This window comes from Cnephaeus nilssonii (assembly GCF_951640355.1).
Source record: "Cnephaeus nilssonii genome assembly, chromosome: 18".
Taxonomy (NCBI): Eukaryota; Metazoa; Chordata; class Mammalia; order Chiroptera; family Vespertilionidae; genus Cnephaeus; species Cnephaeus nilssonii.
The window spans coordinates 36,794,533-36,811,836 of NC_137089.1; the positions used below are offsets into that span (position 1 = coordinate 36,794,533).

Below are 17,304 nucleotides of genomic sequence, written 5' to 3' on the forward strand. Positions count from 1 at the left end.
GAAGCTGCCGCCTCCGCAGTCAAGGCACAGCTTTCCCTCGCTGCGTTTCCCAGGCGTGGGCTGCGGACCCCGCACAACCGGTGCAAGCTCGTCCTAGCCTCTCGGGGCAGCCATGACACCTAGAACCGGAGGTGAGGTTGGAGCAGACCATTCGGGGGTGGCGGGGGCCCGCGGGGGACGCGACGATCTAGACAGCCCTTACAGCGTAGCTAAGAGGCAGAGGAACCTTCCCGCGGCCGAGGGAAGCACGCGTTACCTTGGGAAACTATGCGTGTGAATGAGGACCGACAGTGGTTAGGTCTGAGGATGGTACAGCCTTCCGCGCCGGAAGAAGGGCAGGCGTCACGTGATGCCCAACTCGGGATTGGCCTCCTTTGTTCGTACTGCGCAGGCTCAGCCTCCGCCTGCCTCACCCCGGCAGGTCCGCTAGCTGGGGTCGAGGGGAAAAACTGTTGTTTTTATTGATGTTGGTGGGGGAGGGGGGGAGGCACCTTACAGGAAATAAGTTTGCTGAAAGACTAAGAGTTAAGGATGTCTGCGGAAAAGCGGGCATGTAAGGAGTCCCGGATGCCGGCTGAAAGAGAAACGTGGCATCCCTCCCAACGTACTGGCAGACGAACCGCTGCCCCGGCGCCACGCCCTCTAGGGGCTCGCGGGGGTGTGGCACCGCGCGCCTCTGCAGCCTTCCCACGAGGCCGCGGACACTCGTGGACGGGCTCACATGTAGGTGACTTATTAGTGTTGTGCAAACGTCCGGTTCTTAGAGTCGTTTACAGTTTAATTTTCAGCATTGCTCCGTGAAACCACCTGTCCCCGAGGCCGAATTAATCTCACCAGCAGCCTATTTTCTTCCAACAGTTAATACAGTGTTTAAGTATTTTTGCTTGTGTTACGTATTCTTCCTCCCCCAGCCACTCCCCCACTCCGCACTAGATTCTGAGTCCGAAATCACAGGCCACGAGGTTTGTGTTCCTTCTTTTATCCCTAACATCGAGATGTTCGAGAAATATTTTTTTGCTGGGGAAGAGGCGGGAGGAGAATAACGTCACAGCTCACCTCTCCAGCTTCATCTTTCTTTAGTCACCCTCGAAATTTTGCATGGATGGCTGGCATTGGCTAAAATGCACGCCCCTGACTTTCCTACCTGGGAGCTGCTATTAGTCTTTAGAAAGACAGCTCAGAGATCTCTGCCACGATCTTTCTTCCTCCTCTCTCCGGTAATCGTTCCTTCCACAGTGTCTGCAGGTGCTTCTGTAACTGCTACATTGCAATGTATTGTTTACTTGGAAGTTTTTCTTCTCACCAAGTTTCAGAGTGCAGGACACTCCACTCCTAATAGTGTGTGGCGTACAGTTCAAGTAAAAACACTGCAATGGTCGAATTCGCACCCCGCCTGCGGCTTTGATAAACTTCGAGTTAAAGAAAACTTGCCTTTAAAACCCTGTTACAAAGTAGGGTAGGATAAAGGACTCTTAGTTCTGTTTTTCGGGGAGAGGGAGAGGGGAGAGGGGAGAGGGGAGAGGGGAGGGGGGAGGGGGAGAGAGACCTTTTCTAGTGGTAGCATATAGCCACTCAGTATAGGGGTGAACTGAATATGTTGAAATTGGTAGTAAAAGCCTAGGTCAAAACGTCGACCAAACTCCAGGGAGAAGAGTAATTAATGCCCGGAGAGGTATGCGAACCATTTTTCTTACCAGGCCTTGCTGACTCTGTTCCCAGGCCAGCTGGGACTTGGAGGGTTTGGAGGGGCTGGAGGCGGTGTAGCCTGGGAAATGGCTCCCGCGGTTTAACAGCCCCCAGGCGGAGGCCGGGCGCCCAGCCCAGGTGTGCGAGAGCCCTGCGAACCGCCGGGCAGCTGTGCGGCCTCCGGGCCGGTGGGGGGCGCCCGCAGCCGCGTGCCTTCCTCCCGTGTCCCCCGGGGGGGGCGGGGCCGCGCTGGGCGGTTGGCCAAAGGCGGGCGGAGAGCTCGGTCTGAGAGGCGGAGCCCGCGACCGGCGGTCGCCGCCGCCGCCTCCTATCGCGAAGGTCCTCGCCGGAGCGCTGAGCGGCTCCCCGGACGCGATCCCGCTCTCCAGACCGAGTAAGCCGGCCTCGGGCTGGGGACGGGCCTGCGGGGTCTGGCGGGAGGGGGTGTCCCAGGACGGGAGCTCCCGGGGGCCGAGGTCTCGCGGTTGCCAGGCTGGCGGCGGTGTCGGGGTTACGGGGGTTGGTGGGCCGGGTTCCCTACGGGGGTAAGTCTCGCGGCCACCAGGCTGGGGCCGGTAGGCGAGTTATGGGTTCGGGGTCCCGCAGCAGGGCCGGGGTTAGTGCCTGGCTCCCGGGTTAGGGGTTCCCTGAGAGTGGGGGGTCCCTAAGAGTGGGGGTCCCTGTGGGTGGGGGTCCCTGTGGGTGGGGAGCAGGGGCGGTGCCCTGGTTTCGCGGTCTGGACTCGCGGGGCCGCTGCTGGCGCCTGCGGTGCCGTAGAGACCTGGTTGCCTGACAACGCGTTGATGCTTCCCTAGGCGGCCGCCACCCACAGCGCCCGGGGCCGGGCTGTGCCTTCGCTGCCGGGCGCCCTCGGTGCCCACCAGCCGGTCCGCCGGTCCGCTGAGCTGCCTAAGCACCTTCCCTCTCCCCCGGGGCTGGTTAAAGGTTAACGGGGCTTGAGGACCTACACGCCAGGCGCGGTTCCCAGAGCATTGCTTTTGCAAGTAAAATGGAACCACCGCCCTGTGAGGTCGGTGCTGTTACGGTCCTGGCTCCACCTGGCTCCTTGAGTTTGAACCTCTTCCAGCTGCCTTGATTTTAGGGTTGTTTTCTGGGACTTGAATACACTTTTCAGGGATAGCCATGGGACTCATCTTTCGAGAGAGGCTGGTTCTCAAAATTAAAGGGTTAAGAAGTTTAGCGTGGACTTCTGAGAAGACTAAATTCTAAAGTACAATACCTAGTTTACCTAGTTTACCAACACCTCGGAGTGCAAGAGCCAAATAGCAACCACCACGAGTTTGTAAAAAGACAATTATCCTCAGAGAGGTCCTATTTTAAATGAAAGGCTGGCTTCTCATGTTGACAAGCTTAAAAGGAATCCCATGGAAACCAGTAAGACGCTGACATTTTTCCTGGCATATCATTCTCCTTAGATTAGAAGGACACTGACTTTCTGGTGGTTAAATATCTGCCAAAATGCTCCCCAGGGATGAAATCTTGGGTCTCCAGGTGACCTGGAAGGGAGCAGGTGCTGTTTGGGTGAAATGAAACAAACTTTCAGTACAGTTTTTCTCAAGTGAAGTTTTCAGACAAACGTGATTTAACTTTTACAAACTTGGGGAACATTTCGGCTTACCTTTTTAATATCATTCTGACTGCTTTCCTGAGGGTGAGACAGGTGTTTGAGCAAGTGTTTTGGCAATTTTGCATTACCCAAAGCCCATCTAATTTATGCATCTGTCCTTGGTCATCGTTAATGATTTATTGTTAACAGCAGCTAACAAACCTAATATTGCTTTTATATAGAGGCAAACCTTGGAGATACTGTGGGCGGTTCCAGACCACCACAACAAAGCTAGTCCTAATCTTTTTTGCAGGTGGAAGGTCTTGCCTTCAATTTGTAAAAAACGCAACATCTGTGAAGTGCAATAAAGTGAAGCACAGTACAACCAGGTATGCCTGTATTCGCTCTCTTTGTATCCTGACCTCCCTTTGTCCCAGCAACATGGTGTTTACTTCTTAGTAACATTTAGGGGGATTTGTCAAAATTTGGGTGTGCCCATGAAAGTAAGTTGTGCATCGGCCAGGAGAAAGAGATTCATTCGCCTTTCATTTGGTGAAAAGATCTCTGGATTGGGGGTGGGGGTGGGGGTGGGGGTGGGGGTGGGGTGAGAAACACTGTCTTGGATCACCTTCTCCCTCCCCCTCTTTCTTCTGAGGCTTTCATAGACTCCTCCCTGCACCCCACACCCATATGTTCTCACTCCCTGCTATTCTGTCCTCCGTCCTGTTCTCCCACACTAGGCTCTTTTTCCAGGCACCCTCTTCTCCTATAGTTTTAATGGTTATTTAAAAAAGTGTACATTATCTAGCCTGGACTCTGTTCTGAATTCCAGACATATTCAAATCCTTTCCTTGGTACATCCACTGGATCTCTTATGGGTACCTCACATTGAATCCCTAAATTCTCATCTGGCTAGACTGTGAGCCACTGTGACAGGTGGCATTTTATCTTGTCCAAATTGGAGACAAGGATCATATCTTGTACTTCATCTCCTAGCATCTAGAACCTTAAAGGCCTCCTTTGGGAGGGGCATTATTTTCCGTTCCTCATGCTGCCTTAGAGGGAAAGAAATTTGCACTTGACTTAAGAGGGACAAGGATGGGAGGAACATTTTCCCCTTTCTTTGTGATTGATGAAACTGGAAGGAGGAATTGGGCATGCTCAGTTATTTCTGGATCCTCTCTGTTTGCCTAAATTTAGCAGATTGAATATGTTCTGATTTGTCTGTATTTCTACCTGTATGATAAGCATAAAGTGTCCAAATTTAACATTTATAGATGTTGATTTGGATTATGATAACAAGTATCAGTTATTGGTGATTTAAATATCAGTGTACTTTGAGACTTTTAAAATAAAGGCATACTTTTAACATTATTCTGACTGCTTTCCTGAGTGGGAAACAAAGGTGTTTGAGCAAGTGTTTTGGCAATTTTGCATTACCCAAAGGCTATCTAATTTATGTATCTGTCCTTGGTCATCATTAATGACCAAGGACAGATACATAAATTAGATATGTATGTAATCTAACATACATATGACATGTATGTTAGATTACATACATAACATATCAGCAGATAACACACTGATTTATACAAAGACTATGAAACTATAACAAGAATTAATAAAACAGCTGTGATTTATTGATTTCTAAGTGTCAGGTGTGCCATACGTTTTATATGCATCATTTTGTTTTTTCTTCAGAACAACTGCAATATATATTTCCATTTTACAGAAGGGGAAACTGAGTGATAGAGAGGTTAAGGAATGTATTTGAGGTCAGTTACATACAGTCAATTAGTGATTGAATTTGGTTTCAAATCCAGGTCTTTCAGCTAAACTGTTTTCCTGAAAACTGTTTGTCACCTACGTACTGTGTACACAGGTACTGGGGAAAAAAAATAAACCTGGTAATATCTTGAAAAAAGTTGTAATTTTACATTGTATAGTGGAAGAAAAAGAATCCCATGTAGGTTTCTTGTAATTTTTAAATTCTTATTCTTTTTTATACTTAGGCTGTACACAATGACTCAGTCTCTCTGAATTATTAAATAATTCTTGAATAATTTTGTAGTAGAAATTGTTTTATGTAAGTTGCCACATGCTTTTGGGAATAAGAAAGAGAAAGTAGTCATGACTGCTAGAAGCTGGCTCTGCTATCACCAAGGCTTTAGTGTTGCTAGGAACTGGCCTGACAATACTGCTTAGGCTTGGACTTCTATTGAAGATAAACAGTTGTACAGAACATCAACATCAGACTGGGGCTGCTTTGTGTCTGTGATGGATCAAGACAAAAACACCACTACTCCATAATCACATCCAAACAGACAAAACATGAATGTTATCCAAGCCACAAAATGCCAGACATCTCTTCTCCCACCTAATATGAGTGACTGCTGCCTCTAAGCTTTGGCCTCACCCTCTCTAATCATAGTTACCCCACTTCCTGACAGCATTAAATCCAGAGCAAAGCTCCACTTCCTTAAACCCTCCTCCAAATCACCTAACACAATCCCAAGTCTTTTCTAACACCCTCTTACTAAAATAAGGATGCATCTCTCCATGCAATGAGTAATAAACCCAAATAGTTTAACTACAGTAGTGTTCCTGTGTTCTTTGTCTGGAGGGCATTGCCAGGAGAAAGCTTACTAGTATTATCTTTGACTTTACAGTTTAATCGTAGAGATATGCTTGAATCAGAATAGAGAGTAGAACAAAATTAGAAATGGTTAAACATAAACTTATATCTAATAAATCTCATGTTTTAACTATTGCATATATTATACTCACTATCATTGTTTTAAAAAGGTATTTTATTACTATGGTTAGTGTTGTATAAAATCAATTCTAGCATTTATAATTGATGTTAAAGTATTATATTAAAGGGAAATTTATGTATAAATTCAAGAGAGAGAACTTTCAAGTCTGGTTACATCAATGTACATGCTATATTAATAATTGTTAACAATTATTTGGAGGCCTTAGTTCAGAGTTGAAAGAGGCTTGTTAACTTTTTTTTAGATTAATGGCATTTCTGCTTAAATTATGTATAAAGTCCTATAGCAAAGTATATGTGTATACATACATATAATCCAAACATTATTTTTTTTCTACCAGACAAAAAATATTTAGGAAAATTTGGGGATTTTAAGTGACTTTTTTTTCAGCATGAAAAGTACTATTTACTGTTGAGCTGTTTTGAATTTTCACTAGGAAAAATCTTTTGTGACAAATAGCAAATTAAAAATGGCTAAATATATTAACGTGTGGGCTTGAGATATATTTGCCATAGCCATTTTTAAAAACTATTCTTTTTGGAAGTAAATAATAGAATGAAGTTCATAGTATGTACTACTTATATAAGTTTCAACATATTTGTTTAGGGTAAAGCTTGCTTGCCTGCATTTTGACATATTATCCCTCAAACATTAAATTCAGTAGGTGCTTTTTAAAAACTCTTTTACTTTTGATATTGCTGACTGGTTCTTTCTCATATTTTTCTTGTCAAATTATGTTGACTTGCTTTTCTTTATATCCTTCTTTTAATACTCCTTCTTTGTATTTTTTTCTAGTTCAATTCTTTTGTCACCCCCTCAAGGGAACATTGCCCAGAATGTAGTTCTGGCCATTGCTTTTTCCCCCTGTCTGTGCTCATTTACTACAGCTTCCGCTATCTTTAAAATAGTTAACCTTTTCTCCAAGGTGCTCTTATTGGCTCCAAATCAGTTTTCATTACTTTTTTATTGTTGTTAATCCTCACCGTAGGATATTTTTTCCATTGATTTTTAGAGAGAGTGGAAAAGAGGGAGGGAGAAAGAGACACACACACACACACACCGCTGTGAGAGAGACTCATTGATTGGTTGTCTCCCGTACATGCCCCGACCAAGACTGGGGATTGAACCTGTGACCCAAGTACATGCCCTTGACTGGGAATCGAACCCGAGACTTTGAGCTGTCACACTAACCACTGAGCACCACCGGCTAGGGCTAAAATAGTTAACTCTTAAATAAGCATCTGATGTGGTCCATTTCCTTGAACTTGAGTCTTGAATTTCTAACCAATGGCTGGAAATTTTCATTAGCATTTCTTTTTTTTTTTTTTTAAATTTTTTTTATTGATTTTTTACAGAGAGGAAGAGAGAGGGATAGAGAGTCAGAAACATCGATGAGAGAGAAACATCGATCAGCTGCCTCTTGCACACCCCCTACTGGGGATGTGCCCGCAACCAAGGTACATGCCCTTGACCGGAATCGAACCTGGGACCCTTGAGTCCGCAGGCCGACGCTCTATCCACCGAGCCAAACCGGTTTCGGCATCATTAGCATTTCTTACTAGCTCCAGCTTAACATATCTAAACTAAACCTTTGCAAACCAGCCAGCTTCTTCTGACTTATTTCTGTCTAGGATTCCATCCATATTTAGTTTCTAAGACTTTAAAATTTTGGTTGTCAGCGGCTCCTTTCCTGCCACCTATCCAGTTAGTCACTAAGTTTCATGGGTTTTTGAAAAATGTATATTTAAAAAAATACTAGGTTCAATGAGGAAAGGATAGTCTTTTAAAAAAAATAGGACTGGAATAGTTTTATATCCATGCAAAAACAACAACAACAACAACAACAAAAAACCACACCAAAAAAGCCCCCAAACCAACCAAAAAACTGAACCTTATACTATTACACTATTTGCAAAAATTAACTCAGAACAGATAATATATTTAGGTGTAAGAGAGAAAACTATACAACTTCTAAAAGAAAACATAGAAGAAAATGTGATCTTGGGCTAAGAAAAAATTTCTTACATATGTCATAAAAACAAACAATTGATTAAAAGTTGATGACATATGAATAAATTGGATTTAAAAAATTTAAAAAACTTTTGGATATCGCACAGATGTTTATAGCAACTCTATTTATAATTTCCCAAACCTGGAAGCAACCAAGATGTCCTTTTTTAGATAAATAAACTGGTACATTCAGACAATGGAATATTATTCAGCACTAAAAAGAAATGAGTGATCAAGCCATGACAAGACAATTAGAAGCCTTAGCAATGCATGCTAGTCAGTGAAGCCAATACTGTATAACAACTATATGACATTCTGGAAAAGACAAAACTATGGAGACTGTAAAAAGATCAGTGGTTGCAGGGATCAGAGTGGAGGGAGGGATGAATAGCTGGAGTACAGAGGACTTTTAGGGCAGTAAAACTACTCTGTATGATTCTACAATGGTGGATACATGTCATACATGTTTCTAACCCATAGAATATACACCACCACGAATGAACTCTAATGTAAACTGGATGTGCCAGTGTGGGTTCATTGATTGTAACAAATGTACCTCTCTGGTGGGGGATGTTGATAACAGATTAGGCTATGCATGAGTGGTGTAGGATATGTGGTAAATCTGAATCTTCTCAATTTTTCTGTGAATTCAAAACTGCTCTAAAAAAATAGTCTTAAAAAACACACCACATGACAAGAAAACTTAAAAACAAACCACAGACTATGGGTGTATAGTGGGATGGTAGTGGCTGTTTGTCTTCTTTTTTATTTCTTTTTCAGATATTTTAATATACATACTAGAGGCCCGCTGCACAAAATTCGTGCACTGTTGGGGGGGTGGTGTCCCTCAGCCTGGCAGATAATAAATTGAAAATCTTTCAGTCTGGGAGCCCCGTGATCAATTGCCCCAAAGAGGGAGGCCCTGCCCACCCGGCTAGGGTTCTGTGATGGATCGCCCCCGCAGAGGGAGGCCTCACCACCCGCTACAGCCTGTAGGTCGGTGGCTTGGGCCTCCATCTTTGGGACGATCGTGGAGCCCCCTAATTGATCCCCCCCTGGCCGGTGGCCTGGGCCCCCCTCTGCAGGCAACCAATCGCATCACACTTGCCTTGGCTGGCCTGGCACCAGTGGGTGTCATAGCATGGCCGTCTGGACAGTCGTTCAGCTGTTTGGCCATTTGGTCGATTTGCATATTATGCTTTTATTATTATAGATATTGATTTCAGAGAGGAAGGGAGAGGGAGAGATAGAAACATCAAGGATGGGATGCCATCTGCACAACCCCTACTGGGGATCAAGCCTACAACCCGGGCATGTGCCCTGACTGGGAATTGAACCAGTGACCTCCTGGTTCATAGATTGACACTCAACCACTGAGCCACACCAGCCAGGCTCTTTTTAGATATTTTAAAGTTTGGTGTAGGTGTTTGAGGGAGTTCCGAGAGAAATGCAGGCAGTCATTTTTTAGTCAAGCTTTTTGAAGTTCTCAATTTGATAAATGAGATTGAAAAATAAATGTAGACTAAGCCTGCATGTTATTAGCCTAAAAATACTCCAGTAGAGTTGCAGCTGTGCTCATTGCAGTGTTTTTTTCTTCCTTCTTCTGTTTTTACAGATTCTGAAAGATGGCTGATAATTTGGATAAATTTATTGAAGAGCGCAAAGCCAAATTGGCCCAAGAAAAAGCAGAATTGGAAAGTGATCCGCCTTACATGGAAATGAAGGTAAAGTTAATCGTTTCCTTCAAATATGTTTCATTAAAATTGTTTCTGAAGATTAGTCCTGTGTAAATGCAAACATCCTCTTCTCTGAGTCAGAATCTTTAGTTCTGTACTGTAGTTTGGCTGTGCTGTGAAAGCTTGGCTCGACAAGATTTCAAATGCAGTTTTTTATTTGTGATATTTTATATCTCACAGTTTCTCCTCTGTAGAGTTTTAATTAATACTTTATGCGCTTCATAAAATGATTAGGGGGCTAGCTCTAGTATAAGGAACTTTCAGAATAGAAACATAATAGATATGCAAGCAAGTTCTCATCCTTTGTGGGAAAAGTTAATATTTTAATGAATCATTATCTTAATAATTTTTTGAAGCCTACAAAAGTGAATTTATTAGAATAATTTGTTATTTTGTATACTTTATTTTCAGATTGTAAATTTATTAAAATGTTTCTGAAAGCAATGTCTGCAAAAGCTTTCTTAAACTTTCCTAATTTTTGTTGAAAGTGATTCATCCATTTTAGCAATACTTACTGAGATTGTGCTAGGGTACTGTGCTAGGCTCTGACAATACAACACTAATCTAGATGTGGCACCTCCTCTCATGGGCTCAGTATATGTAATAAGATACAGGATGTGGATTAATCTGTGCCATATGGTCCATTATAATGAGGGTAACCACATACTCTATATTGGTTTGCCCAAGATAGTCCTGGTTTACATGTTGTCCCAGTGTCTCATCTGGTTTAACATCTGTCTTGGACAAACGTATCCTGGTTGAAATGATAAATAATATGGACATCCTGATTATAACAGAATGTACATAGCTAACATTTATTGTATATAAAATATGAATGAGGTAAAGTCTTATGAGGTTACATTGATATTTCACATGAGTCTATGAGGTAAGTACTGTTATTATCATTTTCCAAATGAGTAAACTGTGGCATGGAGAAATTAAGTACTGTAATGTGACTAAAGTGATAGCAGAGCAAGGCTTTGATTCCTGACAACTGAATCCTGTGCTTGTTCTCTTAACCACCACACTAGGTTGTCTTTCTGCCATAATACCTGCCTCTTACAAGGAATGGTAGGAAGGACTTTAGATGTATTATCTCATTTAATTATAATATCCCTGTGAAGTAGATGGAATTTTTTTGTATTTGTTTTATAGATCAAGAAAGTGAGGCTTAAAGGGGTTAAAAGGGAGAGATAGTAATTTGTCCACGTACATAAGAGGTGGATTATGGATCTGAACCTTCATGTGTCCAGCTCCAAAGTCCATGCTCTTAACCATTCTCTAGTACTTAGGACTAGTTTACAGTGTTTGGAAAGAGTTACTACATAGCTTTAAATACAGCTTTATTATAATTTCTGATATTAAATAGTACATAAATAATGTTTAAGCATTAGTTCAAGTATCACCTGTTCACTGAGGCCTGGCGGTCTGGCCCCCATCATTTTTGGGCCTCCATACCCTGCTGTATTGTTTCCCATAGTTCCTCCCTACCACTCTCTACGTATTACATATCTTAATTATGTATTATGTTTATTGTTTGTCTCCACAATAGTTTGTAAGCTCCAGGGAGGCACAGATTCTTATTTGTTTTTTTCACTCATGTATTTCCAGTGCCTGGCAGGAACTCAGTGACTGTTGATAAGTGAATGAGCTAAATATTAGAACATTTATTATAGTATTAACTGCTTTTGTTTAATTCCCTAAACTTGACACTTAAATTTCTTCTATGATGTACCATGTAATTTTGTGAAGTTGTTAAATTAAAGTACTGAGATTAATTGTATATTTTGTAGGGTATTTTCCCTCCTCTGCTTTTGTAAATATTATATCTCTTTCAGGAAAAAGCATCAGAGAAGCTTTCTGAAAACAGTAAAATATTAATCTCCATGGCTAAGGAAAACATACCACCAAACAGCCAACAGACCAGGGGTTCCTTAGGTATGTCATTAGGTGTGCTAAATTGATTTTAAGATATTCTAAGCAGGCTGTTGTGAAAGAGCTTTGTCTTGTAAGAAATCAAAGGTATTTTTAGAATCCTGGTAACTCTTTCCTTTCTGAAATCTTACATGTGACAGACCAACTACATGTGAAATATATATACTAAGAACCTTGTACTTTTTTAAAAATGCTATTGCCTTGATTATGATTTATGGAATTATAGCAGTGAGTATAACTAATAAAAAATTAATTGAAAAATTTGAGTGTGTGTGTGTGTGTGTGTGTGTATGAGAGAGATAGAGAGTTAATTATTGAACAAAAATGAACTTGCCTTTATTTAAAAATCAAAAAAATATGCTTAATGGATACAAAATGCTCTTTAGTGAAAGACCATTTCATTATTTAAAAAAAAATTTTATTTTTTATTTTTATTTATTTATTTAAATATATTTTATTGATTTTTTACAGAGAGGAAGGGAGAGGGATAGAGAGCTAGAAACATCGATGAGAGAGAAACATCGACCAGCTGCCTCCTGCACACCCCCCACCGGGGATGTGCCCGCAACCAATGTACATGCCCTTGACCGGAATCAAACCTGAGACCCCTCAGTCCGCAGACCGACGCTCCATCCACTGAGCCAAACCGGTTTCGGCAATTTTTTATTTTTTGAAAGACAATTTTAATTGTTAACTACATATTAGAATTGTAAAGAAGTTAATATTGCAGCTATACTAATTCTTTGATTATGGTTTGGTATGACAGTATTTGGAAACTTTTTACCAAAAAAATTGTTGATTATAAGGGGATGTTGTCCAAGAGATTGAATAGTTAGTGGGCTCTTTGTCTCTATTAGAAAACCAGCTCTAAGTGAATGCCATGCTTTTAGTGTTCAGTACATAGATAATGCTTTCAATTCTGATTTTCTTAAAAATTATTGGCTAGTATACAGCTTTAGTGAACTTAAGTATTATACATATTTTGGTTAAGTTCCTTAATCTCTAAGGTCCTCATTTTTTTTATCTGTAATATAAAGAAGTTGGGTGATCTTTTAGTCCTAAATTTTTCTGAATCAAAAGTTTGATTATTCCAAGTATAATATTTTAAAAGTCTAATGGCAGGTTTTCTCAAGCACTAAAGTCAGATAGAATTACTTTGAAATTCTGGGGTTGCATGTTGCTTTGGGCTGTGGATGTCATGGCTTTGTGACCTAGCTCACGTTATTTAAGCTGTTTGTTTCCTCGTCTTAAGAATTGGCATCTACCTTAAAAGGTTTTTGTGGCAGTAATCTTCCATATATGTAAAAGCCTAATATGCAAAGTGTCCCCTTGGGAGTTTGACAGACTGGGAGTTCTATGACATGTGCTGACCACCAGGGGGCGGTGCGGAACAAAGGAAGGCCCCAGCCAGCAGCCGGCAGCTGGGGAAGGGAGGCCCTGGCTGGCAGCCTCTAAGGACCCTACTCGTGCACGAATTTTGTGCACTGGGCCTCTAGTTGAATACATATGGAAAGATGACTGCACATAATTGGTGGACAATAAATATTTTTTTCCCGACCTCTTTTGCATCTTTTTAAAAGTTGGTTTTGACTTTTGAGAATTATATTAAGAATTATTCTTTTATTACATTCACAAATGATGGTGAGTTTAAAATCGAAGATACAATGACCTTTACCTGTTTCTTGGGGCTCTGTCCTAGGCCCTGTTTTCACTTCATACATTCTGGTCTTATTTAACATAAGTGTATTCATGACTTCTAAACCTCTATCTCGTTCCCAATTTCTTGTATGAACTCCAGATCTATATATCTAATTTCCTACAGGACATCTTTACTTGGATGCCATGACCTCAAAATCAACATGTACATTGATTTTGTTCCTCTCAAACTTTTGGTGCTCTGGGGAGCTGGTTGCCTAGTCATCCTTGACTCCTCTCTTCCCTTTATAGTCTACAGCAAGTAATTCCACAAGTCTAATTGATTGTAATGCCTAAACTTCGATAAGTGTACTTTTCTCTAATCCCATAGATGTTATTTTATGTGGGCCTCCATTGTTTCTCACTTAAGATTTTTTCTTCCTAGTGTTCTTTTGTTTTGCAGTCTACCCTCTCTGCTCAGTCCCTGCACTGCCCATTGATACGCTCCCAAAAACCAGATCTGATCGTAGTTGTCTCTGCTTCAAACCTTTCAATGGCTGCTTGTTTCCTGTATGATGATTTTACTCTTTTATTACTTTTACCACATTGTGTTGGTCATTCCTGCCTTCTGTTCCTATAGCATTGGTTTTCCCTTGAAGAATAGTTTTGAACTTGTACTTTCTATTGGCTGCCAGCTTGCCTGACACTGTATATTCACTGCCTAGCACAGTGCCTGGTACTGTAGTACTTAGAGAAGATATTTTGAATGAAGGAGTGAAGGTCTCCATTGCAAAAATAAATAGTTCTCTTGGATGTGTAGGATTTACTTTTCATGGAATGTTTTCTTTTATTGCCAACTGAAGCAGTAATTATTATTTTTTTAATTTAATTTATTTATTTATTTATTTTTATTGAGGTATTATATGTGTACATATCTTACCATTACCCCCCCACCCCACACCCACACATGCCCTCACCCCCCAGAGTTTTGCGTCAATTGTTTATGCTTATATGCATGCATACAAGTCCTTCGTTTGATTTCTTATCTCCCCCCCCTCTCCCTAACTTTCCCCCTGTAATTTGAAAGTCTGTTTGTTGCTTTACTGTCTCTGTATCTATCTTTTTGTTCATCAGTTTATAATGTTCTTTATTATCCATAAATGAGTGAGATCATGTGGTATTTTTCTTTCATTGACTGGCTTATTTCACTTAGTATAATATTCTCCAATTCCATCCAGGTTGCTGCAAATGATGAGAATTCCTTCTTTTTTATGGCAGCATAGTATTCCATTGTGTAGATGTACCACAGTTTTCTGATCCAGTCATCTGAAGCAGTAATTATTTTTTATGCTCATTGAGTTTTATTAAAGAAGAATATGTAATTAGATTAATTTTATAACTTATCAGCATTCAGTTACTGACCTCTTGCCTGAATAACTGTGGCCTTAAAATTAGATTAAATATGTAATTTTTGATAATGGGAAAATATAATTTTGCAATAGAGAGTTTTCCTTTGATGGTCTTATCTAAGAATTATAAAACAAACTGGAAATAAAGATTAGTTTTGGAAACTATATATTGAATTAAAACTGTGATACCATACTTTGACTGAGTAATTAAGCATAGTAGCTATTAGGAATATATAAATTGGTAATATTTATTTTAGCTAATGAAAGCAGTCTCTTGATAACTCATAGTTCAACTCTCATGCAACAGTACATTTTTATGATTTTGTAAATTATTGTGTTAGATATTGATGATATTCATGGATAAGGCTTATCTGTGTGGCTCATTCTTTCACCATTGTACCTCTCACAAAAGGATTTGATGGGCATTACAGTGACCTCTGACACCAACTACCCAGAGTCTAAACTTCACAGGTTAAGGGCACAGTCCTCCTCAAGACTTCTCTTACCTGAAGCACCAGATGCAAGTTCAGAGGTCCACAGGCCATCCTCACTTCTATCCAGCCGGCTACAAATATGGGAGGTTTACACTACCCCTCAAGTTTGATAATTCACTAGAATGACTCACAGAACTCAGGAAAGTGCTATACTTACTGTTATAGTGTTGTCAGAGCAAAAAGATAAAAATCAGAACCTTCCAAAAGGATAGACACATGGGGGGTGGTCTGAGAGAGTACAAACATGAAGCTTCTGTCAGCCTCTCTGTCATCAGAGAGGGATGCGTCACTCTCTCAGCATATCAGTATGTGACAGTGTAAAGACTGTTGTCAACTGGGATGCTATCTGAGCTTTGGTGTCCAGCGTTTTTATGGAGTTTCATTGTGTAGTCGTGATTGATGGAATCATTGCCCACATGGCTCAATCTCAAGATCCCTTACTTTGAGGTCAGGCTGATGTCAGATGGCTCAAAGGTCCAATGGTCTAATCACGTGGTTGGTCTTTTCTGGTGTGACCAGTTCCCATCTGTGCCATCTCTTTAGCACAAACTACCTAGGGGCTCACCATGAGTCACCTTATTAGTATAAACTATCAGGTATGGTCATGGGGATCTACTACAAAGACCTTCCTATCACTTGAAAAATTCCAAAGATTTTACCTCCCAAGGTCCATTGCCATTTGTGCCCAGCTTTGGGCCTCCTAGTGGGAGCTACAAAATGATCTGCAATTGGTTGTCACTTGTGCTGGATTTGGAGGGACTTGGGAGAGGCTATGCTGCAAATTGAGGCTGTTTGTCACTAGTTCTGGGCTTGGGTGCATTTAGTGGGCACCATGATGTTAGCGAAGGTTAGCTGTCACTTATGCTGGGCTTGTGGCTGCTTAGTTGAAGCTGTGTTCCAAGCCAACACTAGCCACAGCTTTTAATGCCAGCCTTGGGGCCACCCGATGGGAATTACAATGCAAGTTTAGACAGTTTGTCACTTGTGTCAGGCTTGGGACACTTAGCAAGAGGTACAAGTTATGCCAAGGCCAGCAACTGCTTATTTGGGATTGTGGACCTTGAGAGATTTTAGGAAAGTTCACAGCATCAGCCAAGGCAGGACAATTGTGTGAAAAGCCACTGGAAGCCACGCAGATGGGGCATGCTATTAGATAGAGGAGGGGTGTCAGGGAATAATCAAGCCAGGTTATTGGAGAGCTCTGATTTGGAGACTTCCTGCGTGCCTTCCAGATGGTTGAAGGGAGTGTTCAACAAAGGATCACTGACGCCTACCAGCGCTTCTGTCCCAGAGATAGCTGCCCTGACCTCTGCCCCTCCATCCCTTGCCCAGAAGCCTGTCAGTTTAGCTCCTCTCGTATGTCCCTGGTGATTTTTGACCTGCTGCCAACTCGAGTCCAGAGTGAGTCCAACTGCAGGCCCCTCAAGAGGAACCCCTGGGACTCCGGCAGCCCTCTCTCTCACTTGGACATAAACCATGCCAGTTTTCAGAGGCAGATGTTATGGGGACTCCTTGGCTGTTTTACCCTGGGCTGGGAGCCCAGTGTGAAGCTGGGACTCCTCACCCTTCGGGGGCACTTCTGAAACTGAGATATCCCTTTCTTAATCATTGCATTGTGGGTGCAGGTCTGCCTTCCACCAGTCTCGTGGCTTCTGTGAATTATGTTCAGCTGGTTTTCAGGTAGTTCTCACCATTGATTGTTTGGTTCCATAATTTAGTTTGAATTTTGAATACTGTGTGGGAGGAGGTGAACACAGTGTTTACCTACTTTACTATCTTGACCATCCTAGTGTGGTAATCACTTAGGAATTTATAAGGGGTTTAGGAGCCCTGTGTTAGGAGGGGTCAAAGACAAATATTAGAACAAGAGATGCTTCCAGTGTTCTTATCACTTAGGAAATTAGGAGGGTTTTAGGTACTCTGTGCCAGAACTGGGGGTAGAGATCAATCAGTATGTTTTCTATTACCTAACAGCTTCCCAATCCTGCCCTTTAGTCTTGTTAAAGCAGCATTTTGTATAAAATTTCATAACTAGATTCTCTTCTTTTTCTATATATG

General features: G+C 41.7%; 1 protein-coding gene across 7 annotated transcripts in view; it reads left to right on the plus strand.

Moving 5' to 3' along the window:
• Positions 1–69: 69 nt before the first annotated feature.
• The window catches only part of CSPP1 (centrosome and spindle pole associated protein 1), a 113,156-nt gene continuing 95,921 nt past the window's right edge, over positions 70–17,304 (plus strand). For 5 of the 7 annotated variants that reach the window (XR_013814935.1, XM_079796239.1, XM_079796244.1 and 2 more), the window contains exons 1-4: positions 1,973–2,080; positions 3,567–3,642; positions 9,653–9,761; positions 11,612–11,711. Coding sequence is in view for 6 of the 7 variants with exons in the window: in XM_079796239.1 (XP_079652365.1) it covers positions 9,663–9,761; positions 11,612–11,711 (199 nt within the window). In the remaining variant the exon portion in view is untranslated. Of the gene's footprint in view, positions 132–1,971; positions 2,081–3,566; positions 3,643–9,652; positions 9,762–11,611; positions 11,712–17,304 lie in introns of those variants that run through there. The other 2 variants (XM_079796240.1, XM_079796241.1) reach the window with 2 other exon arrangements.